At 40.5% G+C, this 20,766-nt stretch overlaps 1 protein-coding gene across 1 annotated transcript; it reads left to right on the forward strand.

Moving 5' to 3' along the window:
* The first annotated feature begins 462 nt into the window (after window positions 1–462).
* Window positions 463–20,141, forward strand: sertad4 (SERTA domain containing 4). The gene is made up of 5 exons (XM_059985238.1): window positions 463–512; window positions 1,961–2,032; window positions 2,386–2,504; window positions 16,964–17,082; window positions 18,264–20,141. The coding sequence occupies exons 1-5, from the start codon at window positions 463–465 to the stop codon at window positions 19,053–19,055; spliced, it is 1,152 nt and encodes a 383-aa protein (XP_059841221.1). The 3' UTR covers window positions 19,056–20,141.
* The last annotated feature ends 625 nt before the right edge of the window (window positions 20,142–20,766 follow it).

Here is a 20,766-nt window from a genome sequence, read left to right on the forward strand (position 1 = left end):
CCTAGGGGATATTTTGCACAATTTTAAAGTTGTTTTGTAAATGACCAGCGTCCCAGGACGGACTCCAAGGGACCGATTCCCAGATTCCTCCGGCCGCGGGACTTTGGCTAGGAACCAACAACAACTTACAATGAGGTAGCGCATTTGGATGTCCCGGGGTGCTAGGCGGGTTGGGCTGTCAGCCGCACATTGACCGCCCTTTCCGTGCTCTTGTTGCGGCATGTAACAATAAGGGCGAGGCGCCGGCTCTCGAGCGAATCGTGAAAGCATCCCGAGTGTACAGCGGATATAATGCCCTGAATTCCAGTCTGCAGAGAGCTGCGAGAGCACTGCGGAGACTAGGTCCGTGAGTAAAAAGGAATGCTGCGCAGTGGGGAACTTCAGAGGCTCATTCCAGATGTGGGAGTCTGTCCTGGGTTGCATGTACGTTGGATCAGTGGGATCTGCACAGCCATTGCGGCGATGCGCCCGGGCTGCGCTCACACAAAGCAGCCTCTGTTAAAGCGTGCAAGGTCTGGGCTTGGGCACAGCTGCGCGGCGCCCTTTTTGTTACCGCTTCGCGTTTGATACAGGGACAATCGAATGCAATTTGATTCGAAATTGGAAGCGGCGACCACACGGCCCGCATAGGTGGCCAGCGCTGAACCTCTGTTTTATCTATCCCTGGGCGCCTGACAATCCTGAAATCAGATCGGTCAGAAAAGCAAGCAAGTTAAAAAAAAAACTCCAGTTGCCACGTCTGGCCGCGTGGTCCTAGACGGGCATAAGAATGCTCTATAAAAGGAATGGGAGAGTTAGCTGTGCTGGAGCCGGTCCCAGCGGTTTTCACAATGGTGCACGGCTGGACTTCATGGGAACCAATCCTCCGAGTGACCCCGCCCCGTTCCTCACACAAATACTGGAAGCATTCATTCGGTGTCTGAACAGTTTGCCATCTATGGGGAAATGGATCTTGTAGGTAGGATTCCTGGGGATATGACTCTAGAAACTCTGAAATGTTGGCGTTAGTTCCCTGGGTGCCGGGCCAGGTTCACAAACCGGATTGCTGACAAAATTAGGTATGCCTTTTGGAGATTTTTGATTAACACCCCTAACGCTCCTATTTTAAGTAGTTTCGGATGTCGAAATTATTTCTGCAGCATTACTCGCAGTTGCGCTGCATGTTTCTCCTCTGGGTGTTTATTTGGGTGTTTGTTTTGTAGGCATGCGAGGACTGAACATGGAAGTTAGAATCAGAATTTATTTCTTAATCTCTGGACCTAGAGGCGATGATACATTTGGGAGTGTGGATCGAGGATCGACGTGAATTCTTTTGGCATTCAGTTTGAAAGTTCTTCCTTACCCCCCCCCCCCCCCCCTCAGCCAAACATACAGTAAATGGGTTTACCTTTTGCTCCGGTTTGGAATTTCCAAGCGCATTCATTGCCCGCCAGAACTAACTAGCTTCCAAATTACATTTGGTGTCACTGATGGGAGCGGAATGCTGGCTGTGATGTGCTTACATCTGTGTGAGAGTGGCAGTGGAAGCGATTGCCCGGGAGAAGGTCGAGCCCCTTGAGTCTGTAAACCCAGCCATTTAAAATAAATTGATTTTAACCGCTGGCAAAAATAAATGTGCTTTGGGAAGGAGACGAATGATTTAATCTGTGTTTTGTTTATCTCCCGTCTCAAGGCAGCTCGTTCTCCCCGAATACCAAGGCTTGTGTAATCTGCATGCTTTTGACGTTGTGCTTGGCTCCCCCGGGACTACACACACACACACACACACACACACACACACACACACACACACACACACACACACACACACACACACACACACACACACACACACACACACACACACACACACACACACACACACACACACACACACACACACACACCCCTGTTCCTAGACAATTCGCCAATTCTGTTCCCTTTTCACAGTGTTGTGACTCCGGGAGCTCGGCTCGCTCAGGCTTTGCATCCAATCAATTTCCCTCAAGTTTCCCAAACCGAACTGCAAACCGGAATCGACTCTGAATGACAGGTAAGGCGCGAAAGGGGCTCTTTCTTCTGTTTAGTACAAGATGGGTTTCACTAGATGCAGATGTGCAGTTGAGGGGTTGTGGGTGGAAAGGCTCTGGCTGCGATTTTAAATTATTACGGGAGGGAGTGGGATTGGCGATGGGAGATCGGATCGCGGCTTTTACTGAAAAGGATTAACACGAAAGCTGAAACAACCCGAGATCTTGCACCAAATAAGGAACAATAACCGGAGAGAGAGAGATTTCCTTTCGAGCAATATGTGTTGTCTTGGGCTAAAATGGACTGAATGATTATTGCTGTTTTGGTCCTGCAGTCCCTAGGTTAAGAAATGACATTGGTGATTTCGATGAGCAGATTATGCGATCTTCCCACTGAAGAACGTTCAGATATCCCGGAATACGTCCCCATCTGGGAAGAATCTTTCAGCAAAACCGCAGCGATTTCAAACCAGACTAAATACGGAGAGCCCACAGGTCAGATACCAGACATCTCATCTTAATTGGTTGTGTTTTTCTATGTGTGTTTGGGTACGGGCGGGTCCACACAACAGGCTGCCAAAGTGTGCCACACGGCCACAGTTTACAACGGGGGCGGCGTGGGAGAGGCAAGGTGGATTGCAATGAATAAGATTTTCACAAGAGAACGCACTGACTTTGTTTATTTTGGCATCATACGCCAGCCTGCATAGTGTACTGCCGTAGATTTTTTAAGGATTTAATCTTCAGAGGTACTGTACTGCTGTTGCAAAGGGTCTTTATAACCACTTCTAGCAGGCATCTGTCCAGTTGCTATAATGTTTCTGTATGTACCATAGAATCTATTTGCATATACTTTCCCGGAGCTGTAGCGAGTTATGTTTGAATAAAATGGCAATTAATAGAGTGGAAGTAATTAATACTGTATTTAATTCCCAACATTATTATGCAGCATCAACAGAGTGCAGTGGTGGTTGCAGATTGCAAACCAATTTCAGCACAAAGACATATGTTGCACAAAAAAAACTTCACAATCAGTGTGTTGACAGTAGTAGATCTCTGGCAGTGATCTCAATCTGGCAATATAATGAAGGTAGGTTACTCTCGTAATATATAAACGTACCGTTGATCTGGAAATTACTGCTAGCATAGAGTATTTTCACCAGTTCCAGCGGATTAGAAGGGCGGGATGGGGAAAGGGCAGCAGAGCTTCGCCCGCTGCTGCTTTTTCCCGAGTTGGACAAAACTGACGGGTGAAAATTTACTGGGACTCTGTTTCAATCCAATAGTGCTATCAAGTATGCAGTTGGTGAATCTGATCACAAGATTCTGCTATGTTATTCCATGTCAAGTCATCACTAAGAAATAAAAGAAAGTCCTTGGACATTATGCCAATGTAAAACATTTCTTCAAGAAGCTTGATTGAAGTTACTGATTTTACACTTGAGGGTAGGCAAATATTCTGTAAAGCTGTGGTGCCCTAGCATAATTCTGCTGTTGGATTATGCTAGGACCATAAGGCATTGGAGCAGAATTAGGCCATTCGGCCCATCAAGCCTGCTCCGCTATTCCATCATAGTTGATCCTGGATCCTATTCAACCCTATACACCGCATTCTTACCATAACCTTTGAAGCCCTGACCAGTCAGGAAACTATCAATTTTCACTTTAAGTATGCCAACGGTCTTGGTCTCCACCCTAGTCTGTGGCAGAGCATTCCACAAATTCACTACTCTCTGGCTAAAAAAAATCCTTCTTGGCCCTATTCTAAAGGGTTGCCCCTCAATTTTGAGGCTGTGCCCTCTAGTTCTGGACAACCCCACCATAGGAAGCATCCTCTCCGCGTCCACTAATCTAGTCCTTTCAAAATTCAGTAAGTTTCAATGAGATCCCCATGCATTCTTCTAAATTCCAGTGAGTACAGCGCCAAAGCTGCCAAATGCTCCTCAAATGTTAACCCCTTCATTCCCAGAATCATCCTCATGAACCTCCTCTGGACTCTCTCCAATTTCAACACATCCTTTCAGCGATATGGGGCCCAAAACTGTTGACAATACTCTTAAGTGTGGCCTGACCTGTGTCTTATAAAACCTCTGCATTATCTCCTTGTTTTTATATTATTTTCCCCTTGAGTTGAATGCCAACATTGCATTTGCCTTCTTTACCACAGATTCAACCTGTAAATTAAACTTCTAGGAATCTTGCATGAGGACTCCTATGTCCCTCTGCACCTCTGGTGTTTGAATTTTCTCTTCAGTTAGATAATACTCTGCACTGTTGTTCCTTTCACCAAAATGCATTATCGTACATTTCCCAACACTGTATTCCATCTTCCACTTTTTTTACCCATTCCTCCAAATTGTCTAATTCCTTCTGCAATTGCATTGCTTTCTCAGCAGTACCTACCCCTCCACCTATCTTCCTATCATCCGCAAACTTTGCCACATTGCCGTTAATTCCATTGTCTAAATCATTGACAAACAATGTGAAAAGTAGCGGTCCCAATACTGACCCCTGAGGGACACCACTAGTCACTGGCAGCCAACCAGAAAAGGCCCCTTTTATTCCCACTCAATACCTCCTGCCTGTCAGCCATTCCTCTATCCATGCCAGTATCTTCCCTGTAATGCCATAGATTTTATCTTGTTAAGAAGTCTCATTTGTGGCACCTTATCAAATGGTTTCTGAAGATCCACTGCCTCACCTTTGTCTACCCTGCTTGTTACTTTCTCAAAGAACTCTAACAAATTTATCAGGCAAGATATCCCTTTGCAGAAACCATGTTGACTTAGACTTATTTTATCATTAGTCTCCAAGTACCCAAACCTCATCCTTAATAAGGGACTCCAACACTCTCCCAATCACTGAGGTTAGGCTAATTGGATCTGGCCCAAAATGTCGACTGTACTTTTTTCCACAGATGCTGCCTGGCCTGCTGAGTTACTCCAGCATTTTGCATATGTTGCCTGGCCAATAATTTCCCTTCTTTTGACTTCCTCCCTTCTTAAAGAGCTGAGTGACATTTGCAATTTTCCAGTTCTCCATAACCATGCTAGAATCAAGTGATTCGTGAAAGGTCATGACTAATGCATCTGCTATCTCTTCAGCAACCTCTCTCAGAACTCTGGGATGTAGTCCAACTGGTTCAGGTGACTTATCCACCTTAAGATCTCTGAGTTTGCCTAGAACTTTTCATTTGTAATAGCAATGGCACTCAAACCTGCTCCCTGACACTCACAGATTTTTGGCACACAGCTTGTGTCTTCCACAGTGAAGACCGATGAAAAGTACTTATTAAGTTCATCTGCCATTTCTTTGTCCCCCATTACTACCTCATCAGCATCATTTTCCAGTAGTCCAATATCAACTCTCATCTCCATTTTACTCTTATGTAACTGAAACACCGGATATCTTGCTTTATATTATTGGCTAGTTTGCCCTCAAATTTCATCCTTTCCCTTCTTATAGCTCATTTAGTTGCCTTCTGTTGGATTTTAAAAACTTCCCAATCATCCAACCCACTCAACTTTGCAACATTATGTGGCCTTTCCTTGGCTTTTATGCAGTCCTTAACTTCCCTTGTCAGACATGGTTGCCTAGCCTTGCCATTTGAGAACAACTTCTTCTGTGGACATATTTATCCTGTGCCTTGTGAACTATTCACAGAAACTTCAGCTACTTCTGCTCTGCTGTCATCCCCACCAGTATCCCCTTCTGATCCATCTGGGCAAGCTCCTCTCTCATGCCTCTGTAATTCACTTTATTCCATTGCGATACTGATACTTTTGACTTATGTTTCTCTCTCTTAAATTACAGATCATATCATGATTACTGTCTCCTAAGGGTTCCTTTAACTTAGGCTTTCCCCAAGTACTGTTTGTAGGCTCAAGAACAAGCTGATCTAAAAAGCCATCTTGTAGGCATTCAACAAATTTCCTCTCTTGCAATCCAACACCAACCTAATTTTCCCTATCTACTTGCATACTGAAGTCTCCCATTACCATTGTGACATTGCCCTTATTACATACCTTTTCTAGCTCCTTTTGCAATCTCAACCCCATATCTTGGCTACAATTTGGAGGCTTATATATGAATACCATAACGTTTATTTAACCTTGCAGTTTCTTAACTCCACCCACAACTACTCGACATTCTCTGACTCAATGTCACCTCTTTCTAAAGATGTAATTCCATCTCTTACCAACAGAGCCACACCATCAACTATGCCTTCCTGCCTGTCCTTTCAATATAAGTTCTGTGATATTAAGCTTTCAACTATGACCTTCTTTCAGCCACGACTCAGTGATGCCGACAACATCATACTGACCAATCTCTAATTGTGCCGTGAGTTCATCCACCTATACGAATACTATGTACGTTTAAATACAATACCTTCAATGCTGCGTTCTTGGCTCTTCTGAATTTTGTCTCTGTGATACAATTTAATTCTTTGCACTGTCTGCATTTGCACCCAATCATTCGCTTGTCCTTCCTTACATTCATATTACACCCATTATCTACCTGTAAACCTACTGGCTCATCCTCAGCTCTTATTGGTTCCCATCCCCCTGCAGTATTAGTTTAAACCACTCCCAACAGCTCTATCAAACCTGCCTGCAAGGATATTGGTCGCCCTCAGGTTCAAGTGCAACCTGTCCCTTTTATTCAGTTAAACACCTGCCCCAGAAGATGTCCCTATGATTCAGAAATCTGAATCCCTGTTCCCTGTTCCAATTCTTCAGCCACACATTTATCTGCCACCTCATTCTATACCTATCCTCACTTATGTGGCGTAGGCAGCAATCCCGAGATTACTATCCTTGAGGTCCCGCTCCTCAACTTCCTTCCTAATTCCCTGTATTCTGTTTTCAGGACCTCCTCTCTTTTTCGACCTGTGATGTTGGTACCAATATGTACCATGATTTCTGGCTGCTCCCCCTCCCTTTTCAGGGATGCGTTCAGAAACATCCCGGACCATAGCACCTGGGAGGCAAACTACCATCTATGTATCTTTTTTGCATCCACAGAATTGCCTGTCTGTCCCCCTAACTATAGAGTCCTCTACTACTGCTGCCATCCTCTTCAGCTCCCTACCCTTCTGAGCCACAGGGCCAGACTCAGTGCCAGAGGCACAGCCGTTGTTACCACCCCTAGGTAGGTCATCTCCCCCAACAGTACTCAAAATGGAGTACTTATTGTTGAGGTAGGCGACCACAGGGGTGCTCTCCACTATCTGACATTCTCCCTTCCCTCTCCTGACATTCACCCATTTTTCTGCCTCCTGTAGCCTTGGGGCAACTACCTCCCTGCACCTCCTCACTTTCCCTAACAAGGTGAAGGTCATCGAGCTGCAGCTCCAGTTCCTTAACATGGTCTCTAAGGAGCTGCATCTCGATGCACCTGGTGCAGATATGTTCATCAGGGAGATTGGAGGTCTCCTGGAAATTCCTCATCTTACACCCAGAACAGAATACTGGCCCTGCAGACATACCCCCATTCTTTCAAGAGTTAAATAAAGAAAAGAAATAAGAAATAAACTTAGCTACTTACCTCACCTCCATCTGTTCTCACTGAAGCCTGTTGAGCCAGAGCCTTACCTCTCTGATGATGACCGTTCCACTAGACAGTACCTCCCTCTTATGGAGACTGGGTTTTTCAAGCTCCACTCTGGACCTGCACGGGAACACCTCTACGGTCACTACGCCACTGTCTAATCAAAGACTCCCACTGAAAACTGGTTGCTTTTTCAAGCTCTGCTCCAGCCCTGCCTATGCAGGAATGCTTCTGCTGCTGTCCAATTGAAAAGGAAAGCACTGATATAATACTTTCCAACAGAAGTTATAAGAAAGGTAACTTGAATCATCATTCATTGAAGCTCATCCTGTTTTTCTGGTGCTTGGGTACAATTTGTCATCTAAAGAAGCTTGGAGAACAAGGAAAGTCTACCTGTAATACTAGGTGGCAAGTGAAGAGGACAATCAAGTTGAGGCACACTACACTTGCTATTACAATGAAAAATGGCACGGCTTAAAAGGTTCTGGTCTGTCATTCTGTCACTTTGTCACCATAACTCTGCAGAACATCTGCCTTTCCAAAAACGTAGATACAGTGACTGCACTCATGTAACGACAAGGTTGTTTTCTTGTATAATATACAAGGACTTTAATATTTCTTGATAAGGACATTATGTAGAATAAATTACTAGAATCATCTAGAGTGATATCTGCTGTCCTGGAAAGGTGCATTATGCTTTTAATACTGGCTATTATTAATGCCCACATGGTGATTAGAAAGATTGAGAAAAATCTTGAAGCAATAATGCAGCCATTTTCACTGGTAATAGTTCTCTTGTAGTCCTGCTGGTTAATACCATGCCTTGCATTTATGGTGGAACAGGTGTGTAATGGAGAAGAATCCCCTAGCTCTGTACTGGGAGGAGATTAACAGATAGGGAAAGATTCAAGAAGTGTACAAAGCATCCTTGAAGTAATAAAATATTCTCATTGATTCCTGGGAATCTCTAGCTGCTGATTGCGCCAAGGGAAAATGAGTATTGTGAATCCGAGAACACTGAGGCTCTGCTTTTGGAGCACACAGAGATGCTGTGTAAACAATGGAAGGAGCGGACGACTTCACAAACTACTCATCCTGCTAAGTAGTCACATCCTGCGTACTCCTTGGAAGAAAGCCTTTTCTAAAGTGGCCTCTTTAGCCACCTCAGGACACACACGTTTGCGAATGGAAGCAAGTTAGCCTTGATCTCAAATGGTTACCTAGCATTGGTTATTAAATTACCTGCTGAGGCCTCATAATGGACATAGGACTCTGTTTCATGATAACAATGGCTGTATTTAATTACAGTGTCTATGAAAAGTATTCACCCCCTTGGAAGTTTTCATGTTTTATTGTTTTACAACATTGAATCATAATTACAACATAATCTGGCTTTTATTGACAGTGATCAACAGATCAACAGTGATCTTTCATGTCAAAGTGAAAACAGATCTTTACAAAGTGATCTAAATTAATTACAAATATAAATCACAAAATAATTGATTGCGTAAGTGTTCACCACCTTCAGTATTTAGTAGATGTACCTTTGTTAGCAATTATAGCCTTAAGTCTGTGTGGCTAGGTCTCTATCAGCTTTGCACATCAGGACATTGCATTCTTCTTTACAAAACTGCCCAAGCTCTGTCAGATCGCATGGGACATCCTCTGTGAACAGCTCGTTTCAAGTCCAGCCAAAAATTCTCAATTGGACTGAGGTGTGGACTCTGACTTGACCACTCCAGGACTTTAACTTTGTTGTTTTTAAGCCATTCCTACATAGCTTTGGCTTTATGCTTGGGGTCATTGTCTTGCTGGAAAACAAATCTTCTCCGAAATTGCAGTTCTCTTGCAGACTGCTTCAGGTTTTCCTCCGGGATTTCACAGTATTTTGCTGCATTCACTATACTCTCTCTACCTTCAGAAGCCTTCCAGGGTCCGCTGTGATGAAGCATCCCCGCATCAAGATGCAGCCACCACTGTGCTTCACAGTAGGGATGTAGTGTTTTTGATGATGTGTGCAGTTTGGTTTAAGCCAAACATAGCATTTAGTCTGATGGCCAGAAAGCTCAATTTTGGTTTCATCAGACGATCGAACTTTCTTCCTGCTGACTCCAGAGTCACCCACATAGAAACATAGAAAACCTACAGCACAATACAGGCTCTTCAGCACACAAAGTTGTGCTAAATTTACTAGGCTTACCCATAGTTTTCTATTTTTTCTAAGCTCCATGTACCTATCCAAAAGTCTCTTAAAAGACCCTATTGTATCCACCTCCACCACCATTGCTGGCAGCCCATTCCATGCACTCACCACTCTCTGTATAAAAAAACTTACCCTGACATCTCCTCTGTACCTACTCCCCAGCACCATAAACCTGAGTCTTCTTGTGGCAACCATTTCAGCCCTGGGAAAAAGCCTCTGACTATCCACACAATCAATGCCTCTCATCATCTTATACACCTCTCTCAGGTCACCTCTCATCCTCCGTCGCTCCAAGGAGAAGAGGCCGAGTTCACTCAACCTGTTCTTATAAGGCATGCTCCCCAATCCAGGCAACATACTTGTAAATCTCCTCTGCCTTCTGGCAAACTCTAGTTAAGGTTTCATGTGAGTTTTTTTTTCAACTGTAGCTTTCTTTTTGCCAGTCTGCCATAAAGCTGTGACTGGTGAAGCACCCGGGCAACAGTTGCTGTATGCACAGTATGACCCATCTTGGCCGTTGAAGCTTGTAACTGCTCTAGAGTTGTCATAGGTCTCTTGGTGGCCTCCCCCTCTAGTCCTCTGCTTGTGCAGTCACTCAGTATTTGAGGATGGCCTGCACTAGACAGATTTACAGCTGTACCATATTCTTTCCATTTTTTGATTATTGTCTTAACTGTACTCCAAGGGATATTCGATGACTTGGAAATTTCCTAGTATCCATTTCCTGACTGGTGTTTTTCAGTAACCTTTTTGTGCAGTTGCTTGATGGTGTAGTTTTTGCCAGGATACTACTGATTACCAGTTGGACCTTCCAGATACAGATTGATTGTAGATATTTTTACTACAATCAATTGAAACACATTGACTGCTCACGGTAATCTCCATTTGACTAATTATGTGACTTCCAAAACCAATTGGCTGCACCAATGATTTGGTGTGTCATATTAAAGAATCAGAATCAGGTTTATTATCACAGGCATGTGTTGTGAAATTTGTTAACTTAGCAGCAGCAGTTCAAGACAATACATAAGATAGAAGAAAAAATATAATAATAATAAATAAATCAATCAATCAATTACAGTATGCATATATTGAATAGATTAATGATCATGCAAAAACAGAACTAATATATGTTAAAAAAGTGAGGTGGTGTCCAAGGGTTCAATGTTCATTTAGGAATCGGATGGCAGAGGGGAAGAAGCTGTTCCTGAATTGCTGAGTGTGTGCCTTCAAGCTTCTGTACCTCCTACCTGATGGTAACAATGAGAAAAGGACGTGTCCTGGGTGTTGGAGGTCCTTAATAATAGATGCTGCCCTTCAGAGACACCGCTCTCAGAAGGTGGTGAATACTTATGCAATCACTTATTTTGTGTTTTATGTTTGTAATTAATTTAGATCGCTTTCTAGAGATCCGTGTTCACTTTGACATGAAAGAGTCTTTCTCTGTTGATCAATGTCAATAAAAGCCAAATTAAATTCACTGTGATTCAATGTTGTAAAATAATAAATCATAAAAACCTCCAAGGCAGGGGTGAATAATTTCATACACTGTATTGTGGATCAATAATGAGATTTATTCCAACTGTGCTCTGTTTCTATACATTAATATTTGGGTATCATGTAAATGTGCACATATCATTAACAAAGACTGAATATTGCACCCTTCATCAAAGAATGAAAAAGTTATCTTGTCATTATTCATAAACTAAAATATTCGAAGACTTGACTTAAAGGAGTTAAAGATAGTATTCAAGGAGTGATAACCATTAATAAGTCAGTATAACGTGGAGTAATGATGGAAATAATGTAATCTGTTTTGTGGGAATGGAGTCAAGAGGGAAGGGCAAAGATCCATGGATAAGATGAGGCTGAGGGTAAGAGGATATGTTAAAGGGAGAATGATACTGAGGAGAAATATGGTGCAATCGGCCTGAGGAAGGGAAGGAAATGACAGGCATCTAGTCAGATACTCTCACCTTAATGACAAAGAAGCCCATATGCTCCTCTCTTTTGTTGCGTGGGAGATCTGGAGAAAAGTTTAAGAAAAAAAAGTTTTTACATTTGACTTTGTGTATGGCAGATGAGAGATCAGGCAATTATTGTCTATCTCATCTGTTGTCTGAATCTATATAATCTGAAGTAAATGTGGTACCAAGGGAAATCACTTGGGTAGCAACAGCAATGGTTTTTATAGGGAAATGAGCGATATAGGTAAGATTTGGTTAAGCTGATCTGTAGCTATAAAAAGATACTGAAGACCAAAGTTTAGACGTTTCTGTGTTTTAATAATGCAACTGTAAATAAATAAGACCAGAAGACACAGGAACAGAATTAGGCCATTCAGCTCATCAAATCTGCTCTGCCATTTCATAATGGTTGATCACGGATCCTATTCAACCCCATACACCTGCCCTTTCACCATATCCTTTGATACCCTGACCAATCAGGATTCTATTAACTTCTATTTTAAGTATACCCATGGACTTGGCCCCCACAGCAGACTGTGGCAGAGCATTCCACAGATTCACCAAACTTTGGCAAAAAAATTCCTCCTTACCTCTATTCTAAAAGGTCATCACTCAATTTTGAGGTGGTGCCCTCTAGTACCGGATACCCCCACCAGAGGAAAGATCCTCTCCATAACCACCTTATTTAGTCCTTTAAACATTTGGTAGGTTTCAATGAAATCCCCTGCATTCTTCTAAATTGCAATGAGTATAGACCCAAAGCTGCCAGATACTTCTGAAATGTTTACCCCTTCGTTCCCAGAATCATCCTTGTGAATTTCCTCTGGACTCTCTCTAAAGACAACACATCCGTTCTGAGATATGGGACTCAAAACTGTTGACAATGCTCCAAATGTGGCCTGATTAGTGTCTTATAAAGCTACAGCATTATCTCCTTGTTTTTATATTCTATTCCCCTTGAAATAAATGGCAACATTGCATTTGCCTTCTTTACCACAGACTCAACCTGTAAATTAATCTTCTGGGAGTCTTGCACAAGGACTCCTAAGTCCCTTTGCACCTTTGATGTTTGAATTTTCTCCCCACTTAGATAATAGTCTGCACTATTGTTCCTTTTCCCAAAATATATAATCATACATTTCCCAACACTGTATTCCATCTGCCGCATTTTTGCCCATTCTTCCAATTTGTCTAAGTCCTGCTGCAATTGCATTGCTTCCTCAGCACTACCTACCCCTCCACCTATCTTCCTATCATCTGCAAACTTTACCACATTGCCGTCAATTCCACTACTAAATCATTGACAAAGAATGTGAAAAATAGCAGCCCCAATACTGACCCCCTGAGGGACACCACTAGTCACTGGCAGCCAACCAGAAAAGGCCCCTTTTATTCTCACTCGCTGCCTCCTGCCTGTCAGCCATTCCTGTATCCATGCCAGTATATTTCCTGTAATACCACAGGATTTTATCTTGTTAAGCAGCCTCATGTGAGGCACCTTATCAACTGCTTTCAGAAAATCTAAGTAAATAACATCCACTGCCTCTCCTTTGTCCACCCTGCTTGTTACTTCCTTGGAAAAACTCTGGCAGATTTTTCAAGGAAGATTTCCCTTTGCAGAAACTGTGCTGGTTTTGTCTTATGATTAGCCTCCAAGAAGTCCAAAATCTCATCATCAATTACGGACTCCAACACTTTCCCAACCACTGAGGTTAAGCTAGCTGGCATATAATTCCTCCCCGTTTTTAAAGAGTGCAGTGACATTTGCAATTTTCCAGTCCTCTGTGACCATGCCAGAATCAAGTGCTTTTTGAAAGATCATGACCAATGCATCTATCATCTCTTCAGCAACCTCTTTCAGGACTCTGGGATGTAGTCCTTCTGGTCCAGGTGACTTATCCACCTTAAGATCTTTGACTTTGCCTAGCACTTTTTCCTTTGTAATAGTAATGGCACTCACTCCTTTTCCCTGACACTCATGGACTTCTGGCATACAGCTTGTGTCTTCCACAGGAAAGACTGAAACAAAGTACTTATTAACTTCATCTGCTATTTCTTTGCTATTTGTTTTTTAGTGGTCCAATATCAACTCTCACCTCCCTTTTATTCTTTATATAACTGAAAAAACATTTGGTATCCTGCTTTATATTATCAATTTTTTTTTTGCCCTCTTATTTCATCTCTTCCCTTCTTATAGTTTTTTTAATTGCCTTTTGTTGGATTTTGAAAGCTTCACAATCACCCAACTTTCCACTCACTTTTGCTACTTTATATGACCTTTCCTTGGCTTCACTTCAATCCTTCACTTCCCTTCTCAGCCACAGTTGCCTAGCGTTGTCACTTGAGAACTCCTTCTGTGGGATACATCTGTCCTGTACCTTGTGAACTATTCCCAGAAACTTCAGCCATCTCCGCTCTGCCGTCATCCCCTCCAGTATCCTCCTCCAGTCCACCTGGGCAGGCTCCTCTCTCATGCCTCTGTAATTCCCTTTAATCCCTTTCGGGCATAAGAATAATGGTAATATTCTTTCAGGGCTTGACACAGAAGAAAGTAAGGTTGGAAAGATGAAAGGAGATGGGGAGGGAGTGATAAAGGAATAATTTCGGGTTGCAGAATACAAATTAACTGTAATAAAATGAAAAATAGCTGATGGCAGTAATCTGGAATAGGGCTGGAAACTGAAGAGAATGCGTAGCATGCCAGTCATGAATTAAAATATTGCAGAGGACTTTTCAAATGTAACTATTCCGATATATTGCCAAATGGGAGCATCAATGTACTTTGTCTTTTTGTTGTTGATTGGATATTTCACAAGGTTTAGATTTTCTGAGCAAATTCAAGTACTTAACATGTTCTTCCAGAGTTTACAGAGTGACCTATGCACTTCAGATGCAGCTATCATTCATAGGAGGTATCTTCAGTTTTATAATCATTCTCATTTTGTTCTGCAGCATTCTTGGTATAATTAACAATACCATTGGTAATAACTCACAGCAGTTATCAAAAATAAAAGTTTCCATATGCAGGAGGCCCAGTGCATTCCAGACATAAGTGCAGAAATTGATTTCCCATAAATTCAAAACACTTGTCAGCAGGGGGATGGTTTCCCAGATATAAAACCTTCATCAGTAATGGGCCAGTCCAGGATGAATGGAAAATGTCAGTGAGCAAACCGATCACTTTTGAAGCTTTGAGAATGTCAGAATGAATTATATATTTACACAATTAATTGTAACATATTTGTCAAGCCAGTGCTTTAAAGTGCTATGGCAGAAATATTGGACAAAATTCCTGACAGTAAATCAACAATACATGAGCAGGTATACATTTATTCCGTTTGCATCCTACTTGTATAAAATCCAGATTTGGGTGAAATGATCTTTATGAAATATTGCTTATACAGTATTTTTATTACAGGACAAATCAAAATCCAAAAAGAACTGAGCGGGTAAAAATAATGGAGTAGGTTGTTAAGCAAAATGTTATAATATTTGGAAAAAATTGCACTTAATCCAAGCTGTCTGTGAGTGGCCACATAATTCTGTAACTGCAGTCATGAACTCAAGATGCCCAATGTAAGTAAATAAACCCCAAACTTAAAAAGCCTTTCTCTAAGCATGGACTCTCAGTGGAACCCAGCTTAGGGAAACATGCGTGGAGTTCAATCCACCGTAAATAATAGAGTTTTCTTTTTCTTGGCAATTGATACAACAGCTGAAATGTTTTAGCTACTGCAGATTAAATAAACTGGCCAAATATTTGATTTGGTGCTCTAAGCTTGGCTGTGGGGTTCCATACAGAAGCAGAATTTCACAATATTGGGGTTATTGCCAACCTTGTTATTATTGTTTAGTCTTTCACAATAATGAATTTAAGGTAGATAGGAAAAAGAGTCATCTTTGTCTGAGAATGATTATTATATTAGATATTAGCGGATCAGTACTGTGTTCCATTTACTGACTTGTGTTCCACTTAACTTTAAATATTTACTTTTGACCCAAAGCATCGACAATTCCTTTCCTCCCATAGATCCTGCTTGACTGACTGAGTTCTTCCAGCCAATTGTTTGTTGCTCCAGATTCCAGCATCTATCTCTTGTATTTCCAAAAATGATTAATCCTGACCATTCTAACAATGATAATGTGTTTGGTAATTGGAGAAATATATTGTGCAATTCTCTAAGTATTAAGCAATATATAATGATGATTGTATATGTAAAATCAATTTGTCATTAATAAGTCTATATCTGAAAACCTAGGAGAAGGAGATGATTATAGATCTAGGAAGATTTAGCCATCTAAATTCATCTTTCTAGTTTTATTCTAGTTAGTTTCCCCTTGCAGTAGTCAAATGAATGATACAAGGTTTTACGTTTTCTGTATCAATCCTTAAATGAAAAATTTTTGACATCAGCCTTAATTTTACCTTATACTAGTTTAAACTTCTCATTATGTAACTTCTACAATTTACATGCCTAACACACTTCCAATGGGTTTAACACCCTTTTTTTCTCCATTTGAATCTTTGATGTTTTCTAAGGAACAGCAAAACATTATCATTAAAGCCATATCCTTCAACAAGATTAGTAATGACATTAAGGGGCTGTATTTTAGATGTGATTTTGAAATGCTACGGTGGCCATTAACATTAACACGACACAACTACATAAAATTGATTAAACTCCAACAATGTTGGATTGACCCCCTAAGGTCTTAATAAATTCATTAAAGTGAAATAATTCAAAAGAGAAGCTGTAGTCAAAGGACTACTTAATAAAGAGGCAATGTATCATCCTACATTCAATGAGACAAAAATAGCTTGAGGAAATGAGTCATTTAATATCCCTTAGGTTAAAGCAGTAATAATTTAAAACAAATGAAAAAATTTAAAAGATGCAATTATTATTCAAAGAGATGTTTAATGATCATAACAATGCTGAAATGTCAATCTTGTTACATGGCCTTTAACATAACAAAAATGATTGTGTTCATTGAATTGTGCACATACTGTTAGTGAAATTTTATAAGTGCCCTTTACTCTTCAATGTTAATAGGATTTGTATGTGAGTAAAAAACCATTGCATTTGCATCTGCATATCTTATTGATGTTGGAATTGGTCTAAAACTGCATGGACTATATTAATTGTTAATTGCATTGTAAGTGGAAAAAACTAAAGTATAAAACATGAAGAATTTTTTTACCACATGCTGTTCCTGAACTTGATTTATTTCAGCAGAATCCTCTTACAAAGGAATTTCAAATTTTCTAACAACGTCCAAGATAGCATACTTCAAACGGAAATATGTGGAAGATGAAGATCTTCATCCACCTGCTCACAGCTGCTGCCAAAGGGTAGGTTGAAAGAATCAATTGGAGTTTTTAAAACTTAATTACTAATTTGTATTATATTATGTTCAGTTTTATTTCAACTCTTCGCATACAATATATAACAGTATACAATACACATACAAAATATGAGCTGGTCAACTTAGCAATGTTTAACCATGACTTTACAGTTTTGCATTGCCTTAGCAAGTTACTAGATTGAAATATGATTAATCATGTGAACTCTGGATTAAAAAAGTACTAAGCAAAAAATCTCTATTCTATTACTTCTGTGGGTCTTTCAAAGTCCAATCAAAAGGCAAGGGAAATTTGTTTGGTAAGAGGATTGAATAAAGAACCATGTAGTTTTAAGGTTATTTATTTGGCAAGATACCTCATGAAGAAAGCATACTGCCTGAAAAAGTAAGTAAAATGTAACCATGCATGTTTATTTACCTGTCTTCTTTTCCACAAACCCCACCAGTCGCACTAACTCTTGAGTTTATAAAGAGTGCTCATGACTGGTTGTGGCTTTCGATGCATATACATGAACTCCATTACAACTGGATAGTTAGAAAGAAGATCCCAATAAAGGCAAGTGTTGGACCTGGTTAATGAAGGCATGGGCCAGATCAAAGGGGCAGGATTGCCTGACACTGAATCTTGAGTGACAAGAACAAGAAGTACAAGAGGGATGATTTTCCCACTGCCTGCATAACCTCAAACTAACCAGACAGTGACACACTTTTCATTCTCCCAGTCCATGAAATACCAATAAAAAAGTCAAGATACCAGCAAGGCGTAAGGGAGCCATTAAGTTAAAGCCAAGCTGGGACCACAGAAAACAAGTCAGCACTAAACTCAGTGACAGGGTAAAGTGACACTGAATCTACAGGAAACCCTATTAATTTAACCCATGCAATCCGAGGCAGACAGATGTAAATTAAAGACCCAAACCCTCGAAATTACTGGCCCTTCATTATCGTGGCCCATGGGATAAACACAATCCGGGCCTGATCAACCCTGGCTGGGCCACCTGGGCGAGGATGTGCAGTGATCAAAGACCCCAAACACATGATGACCCCAGGTTACACTACCGATGATGTGGCTTGTGCAGTAAAAATGGATGTAGGAATGATGGTAAATCAAGAAGATTAAAATTGCCTTGTTAAAGAGAATAACATGGCTTTGTTATTTATTTGGTTTAGGCACGGACCTTGGTTGCTTCAGAGGATCGTACCCACATACTTCGTTTATCACTGGAAAAACTAAGGCTTATTGAAGATCCTGAAGTATTTTTGCGGCGATCAGTACTGATCAACAATTTACTGAAACGGATCCGAGGCGAGATGCAGAATGACTGGTATTTGTCTGCCTGCTCTTTTGGGGAGGCACGACCCAGTGATTGGTTCGGATCACCAGAATCCACATACAGGAAAAGGCTGCGGATTGCCAAGGAGTATGAGAGTAGCCTGCACGACTGCTGCTTTTACCAGGAATGTGGCAACCAATATTCAATAATACCTTTCTCTGTTTATAATGGGGAAAGAGTTGCCTCCACTCTGCCCAGTTGCTCCCACCAGGGCATAGACTGCTCTGAAATTTATGGAGTCCATAGTGCACATCCCAGAATTCAACTGACAACCAGTGCAGGGTCTGACATTTATCAGAACATTGAAAAAAATTGTGATAAGGAAATTAACAAAGAAGATGAGCATCAAAGGGAAAGCAGCACAGAGAAGCATACTTCCAGTGAAAAGGCTCTTTCTCACGCGTGCAGCGATAAGGAAGTTGATTGCACAGCAACTGACTTCAGAAACGATGGGATTGTCTCTTCTGAATCTGCGTTGGATCCTGACATACTAAAGCAATATGTAGGTGATCACAAACTTTGTTGTGTAAAGGAAACAAAACTAGAGCCAGCTTGCTTTGCAATGGCTACAACCAACAGTTTGACAAGCCTAGCAAAGAGTACGTGCAGAGTCAGTGACACTTATTAGCATGAACACCCGTGACAGAAAATGATGTCGAATTTTTACCATCATACTGATGCACTTTATTCAATGGTTGAAACTAGACCCTGAAGAAGAATAATTAGGAAAAGAAATAAATCAGCACATTGTAGGTTGGATTACTTGGACTATCCATCATAGCAGGTTAAGTTTTTATATTGTAGACAGTGGTTTATATAGAAAGTAACATGAGTGTGATCTAAGGTGCCTTAAATTTGTTACAACAGTGTTAACGTTTGCAAGACTGTACGAACATCTGTTGGGGTTAGCTGTAAGAGATTTTATACTATTTTCTTATATTTTGACTTGCCACAGAACAAGATCCAGCACATATGAAAAAAGAATTTTTGATTTAATCTTAAAATTTACATTTTGAACAGATAATGTGTGTAATTTCAGTCTGTTCTCTGTATAATATTCTTAAATAAGCCAACAATGTTTCCCTCGAGCAAACATCAAGCAGCTTGAGCATCTCCATAGCAACAGATAGACTTTACAAAGAATGAAATTTGTACAGTACAGGCCATGAATTGGTGGCTGACATAATTCGTCAACATTTTTACTTTAAATTGCCTTGTTTTACTTAAGCTTTAAGCTAAAAAAAAACACACCGATTAAAGCTTGGTTCCTGCTTTTTGTTTAAATCTTAAATTGTTTTAATGACCGTGAAGACCATAGTAACTGGATCTTAAAACTTTGGGAGCAGTATTAGCTCAAACAAAGAATGGAAAATGCTCTCCATTAAACCAATTGCATTTGGAGTGACTGAGTCCTTGACATTAAGACATTAGCTCTTTTGTTGTGATTGTGGCCAATATTTATGTTTCCAATGCAATTGTATATGCTTTTATAAAAATTTCAAAAAACGCTATATGGGGTACTTTTCCACGTGGTATGGTAAATTGGTACATACAAGTGTTTTACAGTAAAATGTGATTTACATGTAAAATATTTATTAAACAGTAGAACATCTTACCCAGAAGTAGTTTAATGTTACTTTTCCTCAGAACAGATGAAAACAACTGAATGGGTACCTGGTGTGAATGAAAATTTATTAAAGACAGCATTTCAAGTGATCTCCTGTCCAAGTGTATTTGATAATGAAGTAAGGTGTGAGAAATAAACTTGCATCTTTCCCCATTAATGAACATCCTGAAGCCTTTGACTCTACTTCAGACAGTAGGTTGCCAAGTTATTTTGCAGTTGATTTTCATTTTACAGTGAATAAAAAGAAAGTTGGTCAAAGATCACTTCTAACAGATGAGTTTTAGTTAAAATTCTGTTGCAGTAGCCCAGGAAAATATTGAGCTGGGCAATAAAATTTCTTGGTCCCAGTTTTGTTTAAAAGTTTTACATCTTACGTTTGAGGGAGTAAAGAAAGATACTATTGTAATCTTACTCATTGGTTATAACATTCAATCTTTGACTTTGGAGAGGTGGAAAAAGGCACTATTATTAGACCAAACCATTTAGGCAAAAAACCAAAGGTTATATTTATGCACAAACAGGACATACAGAATCAGAAAGTGCACCAGAGTAAACTTTCCAAGATGTGGTTTTCAGCGTGAAGACTTGTTCAACAGGGCCCTTGTTCACTTTAAAATATAAATTTTTCAAATTAAATTGCCATTTAGAATATATGAATTTAGCTTGTGAAATTTATTATTCTCACCAAATTGCATATTTCATGAAAAAATAC

The sequence above is a fragment of the Hypanus sabinus genome, chromosome 12 (genome assembly GCF_030144855.1).
Source record: "Hypanus sabinus isolate sHypSab1 chromosome 12, sHypSab1.hap1, whole genome shotgun sequence".
Taxonomy (NCBI): Eukaryota; Metazoa; Chordata; class Chondrichthyes; order Myliobatiformes; family Dasyatidae; genus Hypanus; species Hypanus sabinus.

Excerpts from the sequence above, each read along its gene's own strand:
- sertad4 (XM_059985238.1), top strand. The coding sequence starts at position 463 with ATGCGCCCGGGCTGCGCTCACACAAAGCAGCCTCTGTTAAAGCGTGCA. Across the intron at positions 513-1,960 it reads CCTCTGTTAAAGCGTGCAAG|GCTTTGCATCCAATCAATTT; the intron begins GTCTGGGCTTGG and ends CGGCTCGCTCAG. Across the intron at positions 2,505-16,963 it reads TAAATACGGAGAGCCCACAG|CAGAATCCTCTTACAAAGGA; the intron begins GTCAGATACCAG and ends GATTTATTTCAG.